General features: G+C 41.5%; 2 protein-coding genes across 9 annotated transcripts in view; one reads left to right on the top strand and one right to left on the bottom strand.

The window, feature by feature from the left end:
• The window catches only part of LOC102946738 (scaffold attachment factor B1), a 30759-nt gene extending 21163 nt beyond the window's left edge, over positions 1 to 9596 (bottom strand). For all 4 annotated transcript variants that reach the window (XM_037885604.2, XM_037885605.2, XM_043536051.1 and 1 more), the window contains exons 1-6: positions 8991 to 9596; positions 7276 to 7363; positions 2614 to 2675; positions 2327 to 2533; positions 1232 to 1294; positions 79 to 106 (exon numbers count right to left, since the gene is read on the bottom strand). In XM_037885604.2, the coding sequence (XP_037741532.2) occupies positions 79 to 106; positions 1232 to 1294; positions 2327 to 2533; positions 2614 to 2675; positions 7276 to 7363; positions 8991 to 9596 (1054 nt within the window). The remainder of the gene's footprint in view (positions 1 to 78; positions 107 to 1231; positions 1295 to 2326; positions 2534 to 2613; positions 2676 to 7275; positions 7364 to 8990) is intronic.
• Positions 9516 to 24045, top strand: part of LOC102946965 (scaffold attachment factor B2) — a 30634-nt gene continuing 16104 nt past the window's right edge. For 3 of the 5 annotated variants that reach the window (XR_005223347.2, XM_043536052.1, XM_037885607.2), the window contains exons 1-12: positions 9521 to 9861; positions 10725 to 10812; positions 13039 to 13103; positions 13190 to 13468; positions 14656 to 14718; positions 15778 to 15805; positions 16724 to 17213; positions 17621 to 17667; positions 18679 to 18779; positions 20958 to 21107; positions 21215 to 21315; positions 23521 to 23657. Coding sequence is in view for 4 of the 5 variants with exons in the window: in XM_043536052.1 (XP_043391987.1) it covers positions 9673 to 9861; positions 10725 to 10812; positions 13039 to 13103; positions 13190 to 13468; positions 14656 to 14718; positions 15778 to 15805; positions 16724 to 17213; positions 17621 to 17667; positions 18679 to 18779; positions 20958 to 21107; positions 21215 to 21315; positions 23521 to 23657 (1738 nt within the window). In the remaining variant the exon portion in view is untranslated. Of the gene's footprint in view, positions 9862 to 10724; positions 10813 to 13038; positions 13104 to 13189; positions 13469 to 14655; positions 14719 to 15777; positions 15806 to 16723; positions 17214 to 17620; positions 17668 to 18678; positions 18780 to 20957; positions 21108 to 21214; positions 21316 to 23520; positions 23658 to 24045 lie in introns of all 5 variants that reach the window. The other 2 variants (XM_037885608.2, XM_037885609.2) reach the window with 2 other exon arrangements.

The following is a 24045-nucleotide window of genomic DNA, read 5'->3' as shown; positions in this document are numbered from 1 at the left end:
TGCATTTTTTGTTAAAACAACTAGTGTTTTAAAAAGGGTTAGTTGAAAAGATGGGATTACATTGTTCTTTAATAGTACCTGGCTCCAAGGGTGATTCCTCGATTTTCTGTAAAATAAATAAATAAATAAATAAAAATAAAACATTTGCAAACACTTTTATAAACCTAATAAACTGAGTCTAAATTACGAAAATAGAATTTAGACTATTTGAAGCTACTGTATTTAAAACTGGCTCATCTAGAACCATTTCAAACGAATGTTTATATAAATAATGAAAATTTACTTAAACAAAACCACAAAATAAATCAAGACTACCTGAGTTCACCTACATTTGTTATGTGTCTTTCTAGCTAACTCAGGCTATGTCTACACTACGGACCTGTTGACAGTGGCACAGGTGTGCTGTTGTAAGGTCTCCCCTGTAGCTGCTCTATGCCAGCGAGAGAGAGCTCTCCTGCTGGCATAATTAAACCATTCCTAACGAGCAGTGGCAGTCATTTTGGCAGGAGAACATCTCCCGCTGTCCACAGTGCTGTCCACACCAGCGCTTTTGTCAGTGAAACTTTTGTTGGTCAGAAAGGTGTGTTTTGTTTTGTTTTCACACCCCAACCGACAAAAATTTGTCTACACTAACACTTTTGTGGGTAAAAGCCTCAGAATACTAAAGGCGTTAGAAAGAACATTTATGTCTACTATGCCGAAAATAATAAATATGGAGAAAACATATTGCACACTTGTACTAACCACTGTAATTCACAATGATGAAAAAGGAAATGAAGTGAACTGAAAATCAGATTATGTAATGTTAGCATTAATGCGGTATTTTTGTTTCCTCTCTAAAAGAAAGTTCATCAAAATATGTATAAGCAGGGGGTATTTAAGTTTTATTGGTGCCCACACAAAAGGAAGTTAAGCTTTCCAAACTAAAACCACTTTTATTTACAACTCAAATAGTAGAGGATGATGATGATTTCTCAAAGTGGGCAGCCAAAACCGGCAGATGTGCTCAATCAGTTTATAGATATGAGTAAAGATAGTGTCCAGACTCCAAAATAAGCAGGCACTGCCCTGTCATTATGACTTTATTAAGTATTACAACATCTATACTAAATCATAATATGAACTCCAATTAGAGTAAAAGAGGTGAGTTCAGTTTTATTATGTTGAGAGATTGTCAATTTTCTATGTAGTACTGAAAATAACCCGCAGTAGAGCTAAAATTTCAATTTACCTTCATGATATTTAAATCAGATGAGGCAGCATCTAAGTTGTTTCCAATTTCCTCACAGTCTTCCTGAAAGATTGAATGGAAAATATTTCACTCCTTACAAAAAATTAACTACAGCTTTACAGATAAAAACCTAAATAAAATATTGGAAGGCAGGAGAAACAACACTACTTTATCTGACTTTCCCAGGGAGATAGCATTTGTATAAATATTTACCAATAATCAGAGGAACTTTTGCTCCCAAACCTCAAAATGCTACCCAAGAATGCTGAAAAATGTCAGGAAAATTATTCTAATAATTTAATGAAATTATTCATCAGCAATAAAACATCAGTTTACAATGGTCTTGCACATTTAAAGCTCCTGATCTGAAGAGAAAATTCGTTAACTTGTTTGATAGCTTTTAACATTAGTATGTCTCATTGCCTTGCTTCTCCTGTTTCTAAAGGGAAAAAAGTAATCTGAATTGGTTAACACAAGACTCATACTCTGGGTTTTTGGAGACAAAGCATGTCCTACAACTAACATACTTGGACCCTGCTGAGAAATGAACAATAAGACGCATCCCTCAAAGCGCTGCTATATGATTTAGAGCAGTTTTAACTTGCAGAATACCAAGTTTTGCCTTCCAGATTAAGGGGCCAGTGCTGCAATGGAAGAACTTAAAATGTAAGAGTAATAAAGTTAGTACAAAATTGGCATTCCCAAAATAGAGGAAAGTAACATTGGGGGAGCCCTGAAGTGAGCAAATTAGTTAAAATTTTGTGTCAGCCCAGTGAAAATATATTGTACAATAATGCATATGTGGGTCTCTCACAAGGCTCTCAGACATACGAAGGTATAATTTAAAAGAATGCAAATGTAGAATTAGGGCAAAATAGAATACACAAAGACTTAAAACCTAAATATTTTTAACAAGGACATTATTTACATAGATGGTGTGGACGAAATGAAAAAAGTTCAACCTCCAAATTATTTCCATTAAGTGGAACACTAACAGGCAATAAATAAATATTGATTCCTGACATTTAAGTGATGCATATCATCTACAATTTTCAGAAATTAAATATATGAAAAATTGTATCTCCAGTTACCTACCTCGTTTTCTGTAAGTTGATCTGGAAGTTCTTTCATTTCTGCATCAATATTGTCTTTACTATCAGACAATGAGTCAAGAATATTATCGGCATTGTAATCATCTCCACAGTCTACAGCACTGCCATTATCTATTTCAGCTTCATCTAATACGCTAATATCCATCATGTCAATATCCTGCAAATTATCCAAACTTGCTTCAATATCCTCCTGTAAAAAGAAAAGAATAGCTGTATCTTCATTGTGACTTGAAAGCAACACTATTTAATCTTCATCATGGTTTCACATACCTGTTCATCTCTAGAGTTTTCCTCCAGTCCATTGTCTTCAATGCCTTCTTCTGGTTTTCGCCCTGAAAACAGCATTATTCAAAGGATTAAGAGCAATATCTGTTTCAGAATACACACTCTTTGCTAAATTAGCTATTCAACCTTGAGTTTGTTCCAAAAATTAATCATGAAGACCCCGATTCTGGAGCTGCAGATAATCTGGGCTGTATTTACCACGACAATATCATTAAATGGCATCAACTTGAACAAGTGTAGTGTTTCTAGTGCCTGTTCTACACCTAAAATTTAGGTTGACCTATCTATGTCACTTGGGGATGTGAAAGATTTCACACCCTGAACTCTGTAGTTAGGTTGACCTAACCCCCAGTGTAGACGTGGCCAGGTTAACCTAGCAACCATCTCTCGGAGAGGTGGATTGTCATCAACAGAAAAAACCCCTTCCACTGACGTAGGAAGTATCTACACTATGTGCTGCTGCTGCAGCACCACAGCAATGCCGCTTTAGCGGCTCCAGTGTAGTCATACCCCAGGTGACTATTTAGATTTCCCTACATCATTCTCTTACCCCTATACACCTCAATAAAAGGACACTATAAAAATAAAATTTTAAAAAAGCCATCTTAGAAATTACAATAAACAGAATCATAATATTTCGCTTTCTCCATTTATGTTCTGCTCATCTCAAAAATAGATTAGTCAATTATTAGTTTATAATTTAGCTCCCAATATTGCAAGCAGGTCCATATCATCACTTTGCAGGATCAAGGACTTTGATTTTAAGAAAAAAAGAAAAGGAGGACTTGTGGCACCTTAGAGACTAACAAATTTATTTGAGCATAAGCTTTCGTGAGCTACAGCTCATTTAGTCAGATGCATTCAGTGAAAAATACAGTGGGGAGATTTATATACATAGAGAACATGAAACAATGGGTGTTACCATACACACTGTAACGAGATTGATCACTTAAGGTGAGCTATTACCAGCAGGAGAGGCGGGGAGGGGGGGAGGGGGGGAACAACACACGGAGGGACCTTTTGTAGTGAGAATCAAGGTGGGCCATTTCCAGCAGTTGACAAGAACGTCTGAGGAACAGTGGGGGGTGGGGGTGGGGAATAAATATGGGGAAATAGTTTTACTTTGTATAATGACCCATCCACTCCCAGTCTCTATTCAAGCCTAAGTTAATTGTATCCAGTTTGTCAATTAATTCCAATTCAGCAGTCTCTCATTGGAGTCTGTTTTTGAAGTTTTTTTTTTGTTGAAGAAAGATTAAGAATGAGCTCTCAAAAACTGGATACTCTCATAAAAAAACAACCTTCCACACAAACTTCCTCGTGGCTGGACTTTACTAAAACTAGACAAGCCATTTACAACACACACTTTGCTTCTCTACAAAAGAAAAAGGACACTAATCTAAACTACTACATGCCACAAGGGGCCACAACAGTGGTTCCCTTAACCCACCCAGCAATATTGTTAATCTATCCAACTATACTCTTAGCCCAGCAGAACAACCTGGCCTATTTCGGGGCCTCTCCTTCCCCCCTCCACCCCCACGAACATGATACAGTTCTGTGGTGACCTAGAATCCTATTTTCGACGTCTCCGACTCAAGGAATATTTCCAACACACCTCTGAACAACATACTAACCCACCGAGACCTTCCTACCAAGACTACAAAAAGAAGGATTCTGGGTGGACTCCTCCTGAAGGTCGAAACAACAGACTAGACTTCTACACAGAGTGCTTCCGCCGATGTGCACGGGCTGAAATTGTGGAAAAGCAGCATCACTTGCCCCATAACCTCAGCCGTGCAGAACACAATGCCATCCACAGCCTCAGAAACAACTCTGACATCATAATCAAAAAGGCTGACAAAGGAGGTGCTGTTGTCATGACTAGGTCGGAATATGAACAAGAGGCTGCTGGGTAGCTCTCCAACACCACTTTCTACAAGCCATTACCCTCTGATCCCACTGAGCATTACCAAAAGAAACTATACCATTTGCTCAAGAAACTCCCCGAAACAGCACAAGAACAAATCTGCACAGACACACCCCTGGAACCCCGACCTGGGGTATTCTATCCGCTACCCAAGATCCATAAACCTGGAAATCCTGGGCGCCCCATCATCTCAGGCATTGGCCCCCTGACAGCAGGATTGTCTGGCTATGTAGACTCCCTCCTCAGGCCCTACGCTACCAGCACTCCCAGCTATCTTCGAGACACCACTGACTTCCTGAGGAAACTACAATCCATCGGTGATCTTCCTGAAAACACCATCCTGGCCACTATGGATGTAGAAGCCCTCTACACCAACGTTCCACACAAAGATGGACTACAAGCCGTCAGGAACACTATCCCCGATAATGTCACGGCTAACCTGGTGACTGAACTTTGTGACTTTGTCCTCACCCATAACTATTTCACATTTGGGGACAATGTATACCTTCAAATCAGTGGCACTGCTATGGGTACCCGCAGGGCCCCACAGTATGCCAACATTTTTATGGCTGACTTAGAACAACGCTTCCTCAGCTCTCTTCCCCTAATGCCCCATCTCTACTTGCGCTACATTGATGACATCATCGTCTGGACCCATGGAAAAGAAGCACTTGAGGAATTTCACCATGATTTCTACAATTTCCATCCCACCATCAACCTCAGCCTGGACCAGTCCACACAAGAGATCCACTTCCTGGACACTACGGTGCTAATAAGCGATGGTCACATAAACACCCTATACCGGAAACCTACTGACTGCTATTCCTACCTACATGCCTCCAGCTTTCATCCAGACCACACCACACGATCCACTGTCTACAGCAAAGCTCTACGATACAACCGCATTTGCTCCAACCCCTCAGACAGAGACAAACGCCTACAAGATCTCTATCAAGCATTCTTATAACTACAATACCCACCTGCTGAAGTGAAGAAACAGATTGACAGAGCCAGAAGAGTACCCAGAAGTCACCTACTACAGGACAGGCCCAACAAAGATAATAACAGAACGCCACTAGCCGTCACCTTCAGCCCCCAACTAAAACCTCTGCAATGCATCATCAAGGATCTACAACCTATCCTGAAGGACGACCCATCACTCTCATAGATCTTGGGAGACAGGCCAGTCCTTGCTTACAGACAGCCCTCCAACCTGAAGCAAATACTCACCAGCAACCACACAACAGAACCACTAACCCAGGAACCTATCCTTGCAACAAAGCCCGTTGCCAACTGTGTCCACACATCTATTCAGGGGACACCATCATAGGGCCTAATCACATCAGCCACACTATCAGAGGCTCGTTAACCTGCACATCTACCAAGGTGATATATGCCATCATGTGCCAGCAATGCCCCTCTGCCATGTACATTGGTCAAACTGGACAGTCTCTATGTAAAAGAATAAATGGACACAAATCAGATGTCAAGAATTATAACATTCAAAAACAAGTTGGAGAACACTTCAATCTCTTTGGTCACTTGATTACAGACCTAAAAGTTGTAATTCTTCAACAAAAAAACTTCAAAAACAGACTCCAGCGAGAGAGTGCTGAATTGGAATTAATTTGCAAACTGGATACAATTAACTTAGGCTTGAATAGAGACTGGTAGTGGATGGCTCATTACACAAAGTAAAACTATCTCCCCATGTTTATTCCCCCCCCGCCCCCCCATTCCTTACATGTTCTTGTCAACTGCTGGAAATGGCCCACCTTCATTATCACTACAAAATGCCCCCCCCCCCACCCCCTGCGGGTAATTGCTCCCCTTAAGTGATCGCTCTCCTTACAGTGTGTATAGTAACACCCATTGTTTCATGTTCTCTATGTATATAAATCTCCCCATTATATTTTCCACTGAATGCATCCATGAAGTGAGCTGTAGCTCACGAAAGCTTATGCTCAAATAAATTTGTTAATCTCTAAGGTGCAACAAGTCCTCCTGTTCTTTTTGTGAATACAGACTAACACGGCTGCTACTCTGAAACCTTTGATTTTAAGGTATTCAGGACATGGATCATGTGTCTGTGACTAGACAAACTTATGATGATATAAATGTTAAATAGTCAATTTCACTTTCTGGTTCTCAGGTGCTACCATAATGGATATACAGGCAAGTAGCCCAATATAAAACTCAAAAACAACAACTTGAAATCTAGTCAAATTATAAAAATGAGCTACAAGCAATTTCAGAAAATGCATGCCCCAAGCCAATTTTTGAGGTTTTGCAACCACATAGTTTACTCATAAATAAACTAACTCCTTTCAGAAAAGGAGGGATTTCTTTCTAACACACAAACTCTGCTAAGGGGGCTTTCAGAGCAGCTGTCTCTCCTATGCCTGGCACAATCCTGTATTCACTGCCATGAGTACCAAAAATACACTTGCAATTTAAGACCACGTCCACTTTATGGTTGAAGGTATACTAACATAAGGTATATTTGAACTTCATAATACAATTTTAAATAGTCTTCCCTGGTCAAGGAAACAGTTCTAAGCTTAAACATGTAATAAGTTGTTGATAGCATGATTTCAGGGGCACATTAACAGAAACTGGAATGAAAAATAGAAAATTACAAGACAAGTAATCTTAGAGAAAACTAACAAAAGAAAGATAAGCAACACTGTGAACCAGGAGTGTCAACTGTTTTGTACCTTTGCTCGTTCTCTTTGGTGTTCTTTTATTGCTAACTTCTGAAGCCACTGGCATTTCATCAGGGTCTCCCCCTTCTTCCTCAATGGCCTATTGGAAACAGAGAAAGTAATTTTTGTTTTGGTGAGTTTTCAAGAGCCCATTTCCACAATACCATCTCACATGTAGGGGAGTCAGATATCGGCCATCAGTAAACAGCTCGGAGTGAGAAGGAGCTATATCAAGGTGCATTGCTCACAATTTCCCAGAAAAATCAGAATACAATCAGCATCAGGACATCCTTTCTGTACATAACAGCATCATATCTAAAGGCTTGGCAGGTTACTTAGTGTAAATTTTTTGGGGGCAGGGACCAGCTCTTTATGGGTTTGGACAGAACCTAAAGCAGGTACCATTGGAATACAAATTCGTAACAACGTTTCCTCACCCACAGCCTCGTGGGAGCTCAGTGAAGGGGTAGAGGGACAGCAGCAGCACAATGGTCCCAAGGGGTTCAATGAAGGGCATGTGCTGGGGGGGGGGGGGGAGGAGGAAAGGAGGGAGAGCTAGAAGCCCCAGAGAAGGGGCTAGGAGGTGGTGGTGGGGGGCGCTAGAGGCCCCAGAGAACGGAGTAGGAGCATTGGGGGGGGGGAGGGGGGGCGCTAGAGGCCCCAGAGAACGGAGTAGGAGCATTGGGGGGGGAGGGGGGGCGCTAGAGGCCCCAGAGAACGGAGTAGGAGCATTGGGGGGGGAGGGGGGGCGCCAGAGGCCCCAGAGAAGGGGGTAGGAGGATTGGGGGGGGGGGGGCGGGCGCTAGAGGCCCCAGAGAAGGGGGTAGGAGGATTGGGGGGGGGGGGCGGGCGCTAGAGGCCCCAGAGAAGGGGGCAGGAGGATTGGGGGGGGGAGGGCGGGCGCTAGAGGCCCCAGAGAAGGGGGCAGGAGGATTGGGGGGGGGGGCGGGCGCTAGAGGCCCCAGAGAAGGGGGCAGGAGGATTGGGGGGGGGGTGCTAGAGGCCCCAGAGAAGGGGGTAGGAGCATTGTGGGGGGGGGGGCGCTAGAGGCCCCAGATAATGGGGTAGGAGCATTGTGGGGGGGGGGGGGCGCTAGAGGCCCCAGAGAAGGGGGTAGGAGGATTGTGGGGGGGGGGGCGCTAGAGGCCCCAGAGAAGGGGGTAGGAGGATTGTGGGGGGGGGGGGGCGCTAGAGGCCCCAGAGAAGGGGGTAGGAGGATTGTGGGGGGGGGGCGCTAGAGGCCCCAGAAAAGGGGGTAGGAGGATTGTGGGGGGGGGGGCGCTAGAGGCCCCAGAGAATGGGATAGGAGGATTGTGTGGGGGGGGGCGCTAGAGGCCCCAGAGAATGGGATAGGAGGATTGTGTGGGGGGGGGGCGCTAGAGGCCCCAGAGAAGGGGGTAGGAGCATTGTGGGGGGGGGGCGCTAGAGGCCCCAGAGAAGGGGGTAGGAGCATTGTGGGGGGGGGGGGGGCGCTAGAGGCCCCAGAGAAAGGTATTCGCACCAGGGGGCTGTGCTGGGGCAGTCAGTGGTCCTAGGAGCGGCGCGAGGGACCTGGGGAGGAGCTGAGAGCTCGCACCGGGCTCCGGGTAGCGCCATTTTCCCGCCCGGGCACAGGGCTCCGCCGCGCCCGGGACGCGCATGCGTCCAAGGCGCCTCAGCCCGGGGACAAAGGAGCCAGGCGGAGCGTCCCCCGTTCGCCCCTCCCCCACCCCAGCCTCGCCCCGCACCTTGCGGAGCCGCTCCATCAGGACGCTCTTGTTGCCGCCGCTGTCCAGGTTGCGGCGCTTGAGCTCGGCCCTCAGGTCGATGACCCGCAGCTCGCTCAGCCGCCGGGTCTCGGGCTCCGAGCCGGAGGGAGCCGCCCCGCCCAGGGGCGCGGACTCCCCCAGCCCGGCCGCTGACTGACTCTCCGCCATGACGCCGCTGCTCCGGCTCTCGCGCGCGCGGGACTCGGCGGGGCAAAGCAGCAAGAGCCGCGATCGCCAGCACAAAATGGTGGCGAGGCCGAAACGCCCCGGCGGGGGGGGGGAGGAGAGGGTGCGGCGCGCAGGCGCAGTAAGGAGGGGGGAAGGGGTATGCGCAGGCGCACGAGCTTCCAGAAAGAAGGGCTGCTCTCCGTTGTAGCACGGACAGGCCGTCACCGTGCCTGCTGACTGCGCATGCGGGTGACTGCGGCCCTGAAGCGGCTCGGGCGCATGCGCCAGGTTCAGACCCGTTTCACGCATCAAGGCTACGGCGCTTGCGCGCAGCCCTCGTGCCCTATAGTCTCGCCTCAGTGCGCCTGCGCCGCAGCCCCTGTGCGTGTCTCTCTCTCTCGCCTTCGTTGCCACCATTTTGTGCTAGGATCGCGGGCTTTTGCTGCTTTGCCCTGCCGAGTCCCGCGCACGTGAGAGCCGGAGCAGCGGTGTCATGGCGGAGAGTCAGTCAGCGGCCGGGCTGGGGGAGTCCGCGCTCCTGGGCGGGGCGGCTCCCCCCGGCTCGGAGCCCGAGACCCGGCGGCTGAGCGAGCTGCGGGTCATCGACCTGAGGGCCGAGCTCAAGCGCCGCAACCTGGACAGCGGCGGCAACAAGAGCGTCCTGATGGAGCGGCTCCGGAAGGTGAGGCGGGGGACCGCGGGGGGAGGGGCGCTGAGGCTTTCCCGGGCTTGGGGGGCGGGGGGACGCTGCTGAGAAAATGGCGCCAAGTGGGGAGCGAGCGGCGTCACGTGACTCCGCCGGGCCCGGCGCGAGCCGTGGAGCGTTCGGTGCAGGTCACGTGCTCCCCCCTCCTTCGCCCAGGCCGGTGTGGTCTCGAGCCCCGTCCCTGGACAGTGGGGGAGCCCCGCACCGGCCCCTCTAGTAACCATACGCAGGAACCCCCCCCGCACACACACACACACACACTTTCGTGCGCATGGCACCTGCAGGCTTGGGCCGCGGGTCCCCTGTTCCAGTCAGAGGATGTGAGTGCAGTGCGTAGTGCAGACCTTAAACAGCTCGAGGCTGGACGGCGGGAGCAGGGTGCGCCGCAGGTGGCTGTGCCGTAGTGGGAGTGTTGTGGCGCCACTGACAAGGGTGACCAGATGTCCTGGTATTTGGGGCTTTTTCTTATATAGGGATCTGTTACCCGCACATCCTCTGCCCCTGTTTTTCACGCTTGCTGTCTGGTCATGCTACCACTGACCATAGCCGTCCATGGCTGCCATTCTCCACTTCCTTGAAACGGAGACACTGTAATTCATCTGATCACCGGTGCGGGGGGCCGCAAGGGAAAGGGGCTGGGGTGCATTATAGAAAGCACCCCACACATGTTGCTCTTCACCAGTGCCCTGGGAATTTTTGATATTTCACTTTCATTTGGTCCTACTTGTAATGTTTATTAAACATTAAACATGCTATTGACAGCATTTTTTTCTGTGGTGTGTTTCGTGACCAAGAGTGCTCTGTAAATAAAGAGTGGCTTTATATCTTTTTTCCAATAGGCTATTGAGGATGAAGGGGGCAATCCTGATGAAATTCCAATGGTGTCAGAGATAATCATCAAGAAAACACCAAAGAGAAGCAGCAAAGGTACAAGGGAGTTGAGAGAGGATTTTTTTTGGATCTTGCACCTACAAAGTAGAATCTAGCTTCCCTTTTTTTTCTTTTCTTTCCCTGCTTTCACTCTGAAAAGTGTCTTAATTTTGGCAGTGAGAGTGAATTTATAGAGCTTCAGAATTTGTGATTAATAATATTTGGTTGAGTCAGATATAGCACAAACAGGAGCACTGTAATATAAAATGTATGGTTTAGGCAGTGCAGCTCAATCTTACCATCAACCTCTTGTGTTACTGACACTCTTTGTTATTCTCTAAGGTGCCACAAATACTCCTTTTCTTTTTCCCTACTTATGTGAGTTTCAGTATGATACCAAGTCCCTCATTAGTGAATTGCACATTTTGTTAAATATTAATCACAGGGCCGTGCATAACTGGGAATACTCCCAAACAAAGTTTGTTGGATTGCTAATCAGAATTTCCTGAAAGACCAGCTTAGAAAGGATTGACTTCTACTGCCAACGTAGTGAATATTTATCATGCGTCGTCTTTGCAGGAGGCTAGTTTGGCATTGAACCATTTTGAGGTGTGGTTGCTAGCCCTGTCAGGTTGTGGACAAATGAGGAACAGGGTGAAACAACCAAATTAATTTACACTTATGACCAAACTCAGAATTTGAGACCCAGCCTCCAGAGGTGAAAGGTTAGGGTGTTAATTTATTTCAGCTTGTAACCAAAATGTTAAAATTAAAATGCGTTACTCATTTGCTGTGATAAATTTAATCAATATACATGAGCTCCCCTAAGTTAGTCTGCAACAGGAAGTTAATATATGCTTTTCAAGTATTTTTCACATTCCTGTTGATATATGGAGATGGTAACTAGCTACATGACAAATATAGAATAGCTGTTTGTGTGATGGAAGGTGAAATCACAAAGGGAGTTTCTAAAGCTTTTTCAACAAATAGCACATTGAAGACTCAAACACCCTTTTAAATATAAATAAATTGATTCCAGATGAAACTTAATTCAGTATATACTGGGCTGCAAGGCAGAAGGGAAAGTCATTTAATAGTTGTGCTACATGTGAAGACATGAATTTAGTACTTCAGGTTAAAGTTTCATATCCCAGGTTGAGAGTTTCTTATAGTTTTAAAACCTCTAGAGTTTATAACTGATGCATTTGCATTGCTGTAGTTAAAGGGCTGTTAGGGTTACCTTTAATTTCCTATTTACCTAGAAAGCTTCCTTCAGATAGTATTTATAATTACAGAATACCAGGTTTCACTTGAACAAAAACAAATCATTAGATTTCTAATGGTCTGGAGTCATTTTATGCTGTGTATGAAAGAAATTTCTCTACTTCTGAAATGGGGGGTGGTGGTGTGTTACTGCTGCATAACTAACAAACTAAAGAAAGAATCTGTTTTAGTACTAGAATTGTATACAACAGGGGTTTTAAAAAACTTCCATTTAAATGCCTAATATAAAATAGTTAAAAGCTTTGAAGTGTGTTAGATGTGGAGTTGTTGGTGATGCACAAATGCTCACCTAACAATACTATGCCTGGCTCAGACCAGTGTTGATAGTCACTCTTAACATTGGGTGGATTAAATTCACTTGTAAATTATTTTGGGTAATTTTTCCCTTCCCAGAAAATACCTAAAACATGATTGCAACATGTTAGCATGTTAATAGAATGAAAATGTTCAAGCTGTGTTTCTCATTGTAGAAGGGCTGTTTCTAAAACCTCTCTCCCTTTCTTGTTCTACTGTGCTTGTATTCTTTGAGGAAAATACACTTGTAAATGTGTGAGAAATTGTCTGTTTTCATGTGTTCCCTGTTGATCTGTGCTAGAATTGAAGTGTGTTGTTTCAGTAATGAGTGTTATTTATGGATGTTATGGATCAAGCTGCTGAATGAATTCCTGATGTAGTAAGACTTTTAGACAGATCATTATAATAAGCTTTTGAAAAGAGAAAATTAATGGTCTTTGAGATACTTAAGAACTACAGTCATGCATAGTCGGCCTAAAGATACCTTTAGCTTAGTCTTTTACAACTTACCTGTTGTTGAACATTCAGAACTTCTATTGTAACTTACAGAAAGAAATGTGATGTTCAGAGTTATAGGACTGTTGAAAATAAGGCAAAGTATGTTACTTTTCTGTAAGAAAGTGGATTTAATACCTATTCTAGGAAGAAACATCTGAAAATTAGCAGTGTGTGAATTCATCATTCTAATAATCATAATGTTACTAGGGCGTAGACTAGAAGAAGAGGGAGTTGAAGATAATGGACTGGAGGAGGATTCTGGAGATGGGCAGGTACGTGAACCACATTTGAGGTGAAGAATAATAGTGCTGCATTCAAGTCACAATGACTATTATATATACTTTTTTTCTTTTTACAGGAGGATATTGAAGCAAGTTTGGATAACTTGCAGGATATTGACATGATGGATATTAGTGTGTTAGATGAAGCTGAAATAGATAATGGCAGTGCTGTAGATTGCGGAGAGGATTACAGTGCTGATAATATTCTTGACTCACTGTCTGATAGTAAAGAAAATGCTGATGCAGAAATGAAAGAACTTCCAGATCAGCCTACAGAATATGCTGTAGGTAACTTGGAGGCATCTCCACAGTTTTCAGAAATTAAAGAAGAATCAAGAGAAATACCAGTAGTGATGGTATGGATCTCTTACATGTGTGGAATCAGAATTTTTTTTTTTTCAAATTAATTAGTGCATCATTATCTAAACAATAGCAGAAATAATTTGGGGATCTAAATTTTTATGGCCATTGATTTTTTTCTGTTTTGTGGAAATAGCATTTTTGATTTTAAAACATATTTAGGTTTTGTTTGCATGCATCATATTGCTACCCACAGTAGTAGTAGTCTAGAAAGCATCATTTTTATTGAATCTTTGAATTCTCTATTTTGCCTTCAGTTTACATTCCCATTTTCTCATGTTTTCCTTTGTTCTGGAGGGCAGTGAGGGATCCAAATGCTTTAGTTGAGGGACTTCATAATTGTACAGTATGTTGCTTCTGGAATAATTCAGTGTATTTCAAATTTCTTGTTAGCTTAGGGGCTTCCATTCTGACTTTTGGAATGTTTTCATGCTGGCTTTCTGTGCTTATCGTCTGGTAATAGACTGCCACTTCAGCTTTGTCCATTAATGGTTGATGATAATCTTTCTCATGAATTTACAAGTTAAAACTCACTTGAAACGTACAGTGGGGCAATGAAAGATAATTATTATTGTCCAGCCTCAGATAGGGAGTACAGATGTTACCTCTGACATGCATTGTCTCCAACTTGGGTTATGGGGATCCAGATTGCTGCTTTTGGTTCACTTTAGAAACAGCAGGAATAACTAAGGAAGTAGTAAATAATTCAGATTTGATTATATTATTAAGGTAAAACTAATGAAGTCTGAGATTTTCTAAGCACTATTTAAATAGATCAACTTGTTGTTTAGAAGTTGATTTTCTTGCTTTGTTTTGTAGCTGTGATTGAAAGGCAAATAAAAATGCCATATAGGATTTTCTGTTAAGATTGAAAGTTTTTATTTTTTAAAAAAAGCTCAGACTTTTAAAGTAGGCAAGCAGAGCCTGGAGACAAAGAGAGAGCTCATTGCCTGTCTGTCTGTCTGTCTTTTTTTTTTTTTAAATGCAGTCATCCGTAACCATTTTTCACTTTCTTTGTTGCTCTGTTGAATGCTAGCAAATAATTGCTTAATAGCAGTTATCTGAAAAAAATCAGATAAAATATTTTGCCAACCTCACAATTTTTCATTCAGGTTTCATTATCAATAAAGATGTGATGAATCTTCTGTATACAGTGACATATTTTTCCTATTTATTCTTTTAGGCAGAAAGTGAGGACATTGGAAACAGTTTAGATGTTTCTTCTTCTGATTTAACTGTAGTGAAGGTAAATACTTTTTTAATCTTAAATTTAATGTCAGTAATGACACATGCTGTATAAAGAGCTAAAAAAAACCCTTAGTTTCTGGGGGGAAAATACAAATACCTAATTCTTGTCTTCAGAAAACAGTGAATCACAAAAACAAATTCTAAGTTATATTATGCATAGTAACAAAATTATATACCTTTCCCTATGTTGAATTTGTCTGGTGATTGGAAGATCTGGTGATTGGGCCTTTTTTATGCTTTGTTCCAAAATAATTTACTGTCAAAATATAACTGTCATATACTTGGCTATATTTCATATACCATTAGACTTTTGTATACACTCATGTTTATAATGTTCATTGTTACCATGATTGGGTGTGATATAAATTAACTGAAACATAGGGCCTGGTTTTCAGATGTCTGGAGGATCCACAGCTCCCGTTGACTTCAACAGGAGTTGTAGGTGACTTGTACTTCGGCAAATCAAATTTGTAGTAGTTACATAGCGTTGGGAAAATGGTCTCTCTCACATAGGCACATGTATTTATAAAACTGTTATCTGCTGATTTGTTTGCCTGTATTTTAAAGGCACTAGAGTGAACAGTACAGTATATACTTCAGCTGATTTAATAGCACTGTTGTGATTTTTTTCCATCCTTTATATGATGGGACATGGCCTTAGTACTGTAATATGCTTTGAATACCCACAAAAACACTTAGCCCTGGTCTACATGGGGGGGGGGGGGGGGGGGGGGGGGGATCGATCTAAGTTACGCAATTTCAGCTATGTGAATAACATAGCTGAAGTCGACGTACTTAGATCAACTTACTGTGGTGAGTCTTAGATTTTTTTATATTTCATCAGTAGAAATTATAAGGTATTTACCTTAAAAATCTTACTCTAAAAATGATTGTTGTAAGGAAGTTGTTTTAAAATCTAACCTTTTCAAGGTTTATAAGAGTTAATAAAACTTACAGTAATTTTTCCCCGTATTCTCTTTTGTAAATAATTTTAGACAAGCTCAGCATCTTTACATAGGATAGTGTTTTGTAAACTATATATTTTTTTTTCCTACAGGAAATTGAAGAACTACCTTTGGAGCCAGGTACTGTTTTGGGGGGAAAGAAAATAAAAAGCTAGGCTTTGAAATGGTTTTGCTCTTGCACCGATTCCTCTTGTACACTTATTTGTTTTATTTAACTGCATTACTATAGTGTGCATTATTCTAATGGTGCACAGCCCAGATCATTCAAGGATCATAGAGATTGGAAACCCAGTCATATCACCAGATCTGTGACAGTGTCATCTCTGTTGTTTGAGAAATACATTCAGTGTGGTGAAATGGTTGCTTTAAAACCTCTTTAAGTAAGCATGGTAATTAACCTAAGCCTTAAAAAGGTTCTGCACGTAAAACAGATCTTGTGATATCACACGGTACATTAACTCTGTAATTTTGAGTGGAGAAGTACAGGTAGTGTAATACTATAGTAGGGAACTAAAATTAAAAAGTGCCTGGATTTCAGAAGAAGGAAGACAGAGTTTCTTCATGGAAATTTCATACAGATACTGTTCACTTTTCTGGACTGCAAACGTACTCATGCACCATCAGAAGATGTTCCGGTTTTCATATTGGACTGTTCTTCTAAAAGAATTTCACAGGAATTTGGGAATTGAACTGTCAAAGAATTGATGCAGTCAGTTAAGCATCTTGGACTTTGGAAGCTAACTTAGGAAGAACTAGAACTCAACTTGAAGAAGACTGTCAAGGATGAGACAGAAGGTTTTGTGTTTAAGTTTATTGGGCATTTTTCTTCCATGTAGCTTTCAGGCTTTAATATAATAGTTTGTTAGACTGCAGACAGTTTAGAACTTTAATATTGTGTACATTAGGGTTTTCCAATCTCTGTGTAGCTTAGAACTTCTCTTGGTGTTAGTGTGGCAGCCATGCCAGTTCCACATTTGTGATTGCTTTATTTCCCTGGTGATTAAATCTTGTGCCATTCTATTCCTGTTAAATCCGTAGAAAATGAGAAAATACTCGAGATTTTGGGGGAAACTTGTAAATCTGAACCACTTAAAGAAGAAATTTCCGAAGCGGAGCAGCCATATGCACAAGAAGCAAGTAACGCCGTGGCAGGCAAAAAGCTAGCAGAGGAAGAGGACGCTCTTGCTGCCAGTCAGTCGGAGGAAGATGCTTTAGATTTGGACAGCAAGTCAGCACAAGATCTTTCAAGGAAGGAAGCAAAGCATTTAGTTGTAGCAAAAGGGGAGACAAGTGAACAGACAATAGATGAAGAGAAAATGGACTCTGAATCTTTAGTAATAAGTGATCAGAGTAGCAAACCATCAGAAGGTCTGGAAGCCTCTAGTGGGGAAACAGCGGATAAAGATGCAGGTCTTGAAACCAAAGATAGTAAAGAAGATGCCAAGAAAACAGAAGACAAAGCTATTTCTGAAGAATCATCTGCTACTAAAGAGTCCTCTACCAATGAGGGCGGTGATCAGAAAAAGAGGTTTGTTTTTTCTCAGTTTTAGACCAGATGCTATCTTTTTCATTGGTCATTAAGTGATGCAAATAAGCTGTTTCCTTCAATTGGCCAGCAAGACTGATGAAATTGTAGTCTATTCCTAAAGAATCTTTTATTTCTTCTTGTGCAATTTTTAACTGATGGTTTGATTTCCTTCCTTTCCTCAACCTTCAAAGGTTGTTTTCTTAAATTCTTCCTAATTTTTATCTTCTGGCAAACAGAATTAATTGTCTGTTTAAACATCTGACTTCCCACATATCAGATTTGAAAAAGTTTGCAAAGGTGTCTTTTATTTCACAACTAATTTTCTGGTAGGTATTGAATTCTAGCACACATAATTAAGAGTTATTTTCACTTTTTCCTGGTTGAATAACACTGTTTTTTGTCTTTAGCTTTGTTGAGGATGCAGAGACAAAGCCGGTCTCAAAAGATGAGAAAGGTACGTTGTAAAATTGAGACTGATTTGGAAAAATGTTAAAATACTAAATCTTATTCTTCCACATCCATCAAAGATCCAAGGGAGTAATTGAAGGACACATTCCAATTGCATTTTTTAGCTTGATTCTGCAAACACTTAGCCATATGCTTAATTTCACTACAGTGCAGTCCTATTGAAGTCAATGGGACTACTCGCAGTAGTAAAGTTAAGTGCAGGTGTGTTGATAGGACTGGGGTGCATCTTCAAAAATATAATCTTGGCTGTAAAAAGTTGCTTCCTACTTCTAATGTAGGTTCTGATCATTTCTAATCAAGATTGTCATTGCAGTGAGTCCTTACGCTCTGTAGTCACTGAGGTGAGCTTTTAGTGCGTGGTGAACATTGATTCCATTTAAAGTTACTAGCATAAGGTGGTATGTTTCGTGGTACTATCCATTTTGATTTAATGTCATTCTATATAAAAACTTCTTGCTTATTGGTTAAAACAAAGGCAAGGTTTGCAGAAATTTTATCTAATACTTCATGATTAGACTTATAACTTTTGTGGCACTCTTCAAAAGCATTCAAGTCTCCAGTAGTATTCTCCATTGTCCGGTAGAATCAGGCTTTCAGTAGATGAAAATTTCTTACACTTTCATTATTCTGCATGTCATAAGAACAGTCATACTGGATCAGACCAAAGGTCCGTCTAGCCCAGTCTCTTGTCTTCCGACAGTGGTCAATGCCAGGTGCCCCAGAGGGAATGAACAGAACAGGCAATCAAGTGATTCATCCTCTGTCACCCATTCCCAGCTTCTGGCAAACAAAGGCTAGGGGCCTTGACATTACCATGTCATACTAATAGTTATGTCAAAAAATAGTGTGTTTTGAAACTGCCAAAGTTAAACTTCATGTATTTAAAAGTGCTCAACATTTTTAAGCTCAAAATGGTCTGAAGGAAATGGAGTTTCTAGGACAGTTGCTTTTCACTGCGACATTTTTCTGATACAGTAGTGATTTATTTTTTAATTAGGTCGTACAAGTAGCAGTTCTGGTAGAAATTTGTGGGTTAGTGGACTTTCCTCCTCTACCAGAGCAACAGACTTGAAGAACCTTTTCAGCAAATATGGAAAGGTATGTGTTTTTTATATAGTGCTTTTAAATTAAATGCAATTTTTTTATTTAAACAACTTATAAAAATTAAGTGGTGACTTAAAATCTTGCTATTGTTTATGTAATAATGAGCATCATGTTGAAATAAATTTTGTCTTCTGCCTACTTGTGTAAAACCTTAAGAGGAAAATGGGAGTGAACTGGCTGTATGGCTGAACAGGCTAAGCTAATAGAACATAGAATTGTCAATTATTGAGGGTCAGATTTCCAAAGTCAGAGGCAAAGGGAGCTGGGCTCTTGGCTGCCTTTTATGCCTTTGAAAATCCCCCCGAGAGTACAGTCCGCTATCAAGAAGTTCTCAGAAATATCCGGTAAAGTAATGCAATGGTTACCCAGATTGACCCCTCTGCAGAGGGTGTCCATGAGAGGTGGCATGCCTGTTCGAATACAGGAGTGGCAGAGCCAGGATCTGGCACCTTCCCCATCATAGTCACTTCTTTGCCGCCTGGTTATCCCACTGGAATCTAATGCTCTCTATCACACAGTACTGGCTTAGCGGTGACCCTTCCATAGTTGCTACTATGAGAAACCAGGTCAGTGACAGTATGGTTCCTCCTGGTGCTTTTTAGTGTCAGCAAGGAAGTGGAATCTGGAACAGTTGGTAGCCACTTCTGCCTCCACTCCTCAAATGGCTTTTCCCATTTATAGAAAAAAAAATTAACTGGGATGCTCTGAAAGGTCAGCTGGTGGACTTCTTGGATCCACTGCTACGTGAGAGGCAGTCTGAGGCTATGTCTACACTTAAACACTGCAGCTGCACTGCTGTAGTGCACCAGTGTAGACACTTACTACACCAACAGGAGGGATTCTCCAGTTGCTGTAGTTAATCCACTTTCCTGAGATGCAGTAGCTAGCTCAATGGAAGAATTCTTCCATGGATCTACGCTGGGACTTAGATTTCCTTAAGTATATCACTCAGAGGTACGAATTTTTTACACCCCTGAGTGACATAGTTGGTTGACCTAACTTCAGTTTAGACCCAGTGTGAAGTCAGTGAGGTTTTTCTGACTCAGTAATTCCTTGTGTCATTTATCTCTTCAGAAAAGGTCATCTTTGTGTTGTTGAACATGCTTATAAATGTTCCAGCGAAAATCGTACTACTGCAAATGTATTTTGAGAAATATGTAAATGCTGCATTGTGTTACGGGATTAAATAAAGAAATTGGTTATGCTCATGTGGAGATTTATTCCTCTCATTTTTTTATATCATTTAAGTGAAGTATATTAACCATGTCATACTGATGGTGATGTTAATAAGGCAGTGCACTGGTATTGCTCAGTGCCGCAGAGAGGATGTAATTTTGCAGTTATCACGTCACACTACATAAACTGAATTAGTGGTTTTGTGCATACTACTATAGTAGCACTGTCTAAGTTTTTGGTATTAATTTTGATACTGTCAGGATGGAAGCTCCAGTATAAGATTGCTTATTTCAGCAGTACTAGAATCTGCTCTAGAATTTTAAACTCTGGTCTTTTCAGTAATGTTGGCACTGCCATTGCATGTAGGGAAATACTATTAGTATTTATACTTCACTTCGATAGGTGCTTCTCAGCACAATATATTTAGAATACTCGTGGCCAGATTGGGTACACCTCGGTTCCAAAATGTAACCTTGATGCCAGTATCAAAATCTGGACAACTGAAGTCAGGTGGTTTCTTTGAAGTGCTGTAAGCTCTTCGGGGCAGGGGCTGTCTTTTTGTTCTGTTTGTACAGCATCTGGCACATTTGGGATCCTGGCCCATGCGTGTGGCTTCTAGACGTTACGATAATACAAATAATAAATAATGAAAATGGCGTTCCAATGGAATGGTGCAAAACCAACGTTCCTGTTACACGTGGCATAGCTGGTATTTTATTCTGTATACCAAGTACATTGTATCAAAGAAGCAGTAAATGGTGGATTCTCTGTAACTTGAAATCTTTAAATCATGATTTTGAGGACTTCAGTAACTCAGCCAGAGGTTTGGGGTCTATCACTGGAGTGGGTGGGTGAGGTTCTGTGGCCTGCAATGTGCAGGAGGTCAGACTGGATGACCATGATGGTCCCTTCTGACCTTAAAGTCTATGAGTCTTGGTCTGAGACTATGGTTGAAGATGTTGCAAAAACAATAATAAAAAATAACATTTCTTAAAGGTGGTTGGTGCAAAAGTGGTGACTAATGCTCGCAGTCCTGGGGCTCGCTGTTACGGTTTTGTTACAATGTCAACATCTGAGGAAGCCACCAAATGTATTGGTCACCTCCACAGAACAGAGTTACATGGGAAAATGATCTCTGTAGAAAAAGTAAGTGGTAATTTTCCAAGATGGATACCATAATGGAAATATAAGAATGCATGCATTAATGATCTCAGACTTGTAATTGATTATATTTTTGGCAAATACTATTCCAGGCAAAAAATGAACCAGCCGGGAAAAAACCTTCAGACAAAAAAGAAAGTGAAGCGAGGAAGGAGAGAGACAGGCACCATTCTACAGATTCCAAGTCTGAAAAGTAAAGTTGGTTTAAAAAACAAAACAAAACTGTGAAATGTAACCGTGAAAGACAAATAATAGTTGAACAGAATTTAGTTTTATTGATATAACTGTTTATAAAGTACCCAAACATGTTTTGTTGGTTCATGCTGCACCTGAAGGATTGATTGATATCAAGGAAGAATAAGCATTTTTATTGCACTGCACATCTTGGTTCATGGATCCTGTATTTGTGACATTGAGAGTCCATGAAGTGGAAATACCAAGAGGTTATATAACCTGTAGTTTCTTTCTTTCTTTCTTTGAAAGTTCATAGATTCCCCTTTATGCAAACTTGTGTACCTGATTCAGTTCAGTACTCTCCATTTGCTTTTACGGCCTCAAAGCTGTCTTGTTGCCCTGGTGCACTCATTTCTGACTTAGTTATACAATTCGCTCTTAGCGATAGATACAGTTAACTTTTAATTTGTGTGCATCAAGTTAGTCTTGTAAGATCCAAGGCTGATACCTCTTTAGAGTCAGAAAAGGTCTCTCATGTCTAATCTACATTGGAAAAGGTTTGCTGGTGTAACTAGAGTGTTATATCCTCCTAGTGTAGATGCAGCTTTTATCAGAAATATGCTTTTGCCAGTATAGCTTATACCAGTTCCTCAAATGAAAGAAGCTATACTTGCAAAGGCTCTCTTGCTGGTACGACTATGTCTGCACTAGGGCTTTTGCCAGTATAAAAATATCATAAAAATCACACCACTAATTGACACTATATTAGCAGAAGTTTCTAGCATACACTTGGCCTTACTTAAATTGCAATTCATACTTCTGTTTCCAAATCCTAGATCTGCTTTCTATTTTAAAGTGCTGCAAACTTTACTTCAGTACCTTAGGTCTTCAGGGGGCGTCATGTCAGACTCCTGATCCATGTAATGATCGTTCCCTTTCTTAGGCCTGACTAGCCTTGATAAATCCTGTACTTCTGGGATGTGACAGTTCAGTATTATTTGCAGTAACTAACATCTGGAGCTGATACGTTCAATATCACGATTGTTTCCTTTCGGAATTATTCATGCCTTTCAAGGATACTAGAAAGAGATAAGTAGTGTCTTCTGGGATGCTAGTACACTGAATGTGTGAGACAAATAAGGTGACCAAGAATCCTCAATGCAGTAAAGCACTGCATAGTGTGGCTTTTCCTTCCATATTAGCTTAGTCCAGTTATTTGTAGCTTGGGATCTGGTCATATTGCTTTGGGCCTTATAGTGGTATCTCCTGATCCAGTTCATTTTTATGTAAACCAGCATAGACACCGTGATCATCATAATTGTTTCATATATGTTGTCCTCATAAATGAGGTATTAAAGGGTCTTCCTGTAATGTTAATGGAATGGAGTCAGCATCCTAAATTTTCAAATCTTCCTGTTACTTAGGTAGCTTCCTTGAAAGACTAATCCCAATTTCTAAAAGGGCTGCTAGAATGGGTCATGAGATGTCTGCTAATATTTATTTTCCCTGGGGCATGATAGCCTGAACCGCTTATTTGAGTGGCATTCCATTTCACAGTATTCTTAGGGTTTGTCTACACTGGCAGTTTACAGCGCTGCAGCTTTCTCGCTCAGGAGTGTGGAAAAAAAAAAACCCCTGAGCGCTGCAAGTTTCAGCACTGTAAAGTGCCAGTGTAGACAGTACACTAGCGCTGGGAGCTATTCCCCTCGTGGAGGTGGTTTTGGTTTTTTTTTTTACCACCAATGTTGCTAGTGAAGACATGCCCTTAGATGCTACCCTCTATATTTAATTTACTTGCCAAAGTCCTGATTACTTATTTGAGTATTACTTGAGCAGTTTTTTACGGCAGAACATATTTGCAAAAGCTTTTATCCTACTCTAGTTCACTCTGTATGGATGTTTGTTTTTAAATGGCAAAGAGTGAGCTATATGTGAAGATTCATTATGGATGGAATTAACAATTTGGAAGACTGTTAATATTCAAAAGGATCACCTACTGTTCTTTCTAATTTCTTTGGATCTTTCTAGCTTTCATATTCAGTCAGCTAAATTAAGGAAAATGTGTGCAAGTATATGTTGCATTCAGGATTTGGCAAATTGGAAGAGCTTACGAAATTTCAGTTTTTGGATGTCTTGTGGCTCATGTAGAAATCCAAAAGAAGTGGAATTGTGTAGATAACTGTGTTCCTATGTACTGTTCTATTAAAGCTCAGTTTATTTGTAGGTCTGTCAGTATTAAAAAGGACGAGAAGACAGATAAAAAAGATGATACTAAGAAAACAGAGAGAGATGAAAAAGAAGGAAAAGAGAAAGATGAACAGAAAACTACATCCTCCAATCGCTCTAGGACTAGCAAATCAGGTAATGTAAACTGCTTTCTAAATAGAGAACTATATTACAGACATGGTTTGTATGGACAACTAAGTGACAAAAGATAGACTTTCCAGACATATATATAGATAGATAGATTAGATTAGATTGTCATGCCGTATCCAGTGAAATCTGTGGGGAAAGTGATAAAACATGGAGAATTCTTCCTCTGTGCTGGAGAAGTTTTCATAATATTCAATACTCTGTGTTTTAAAAAAGAGTACAAATAGGGAACTGTTTGAGAACTGTTGACTCTTTGGAATTTAGACCTATAATCTAAATATTTGTGGCAATTTAGTGTCCTTCAAAATACTTGAAATTTTATTACATTGTAGATAAATGCTTTTAGCTGTTTTTTTTCCTCCCCCCAAAGGATTTT

Source organism: Chelonia mydas, chromosome 25 (genome assembly GCF_015237465.2).
Source record: "Chelonia mydas isolate rCheMyd1 chromosome 25, rCheMyd1.pri.v2, whole genome shotgun sequence".
Taxonomy (NCBI): Eukaryota; Metazoa; Chordata; order Testudines; family Cheloniidae; genus Chelonia; species Chelonia mydas.
This window is presented reverse-complemented; position numbering and strand designations above follow the sequence as displayed.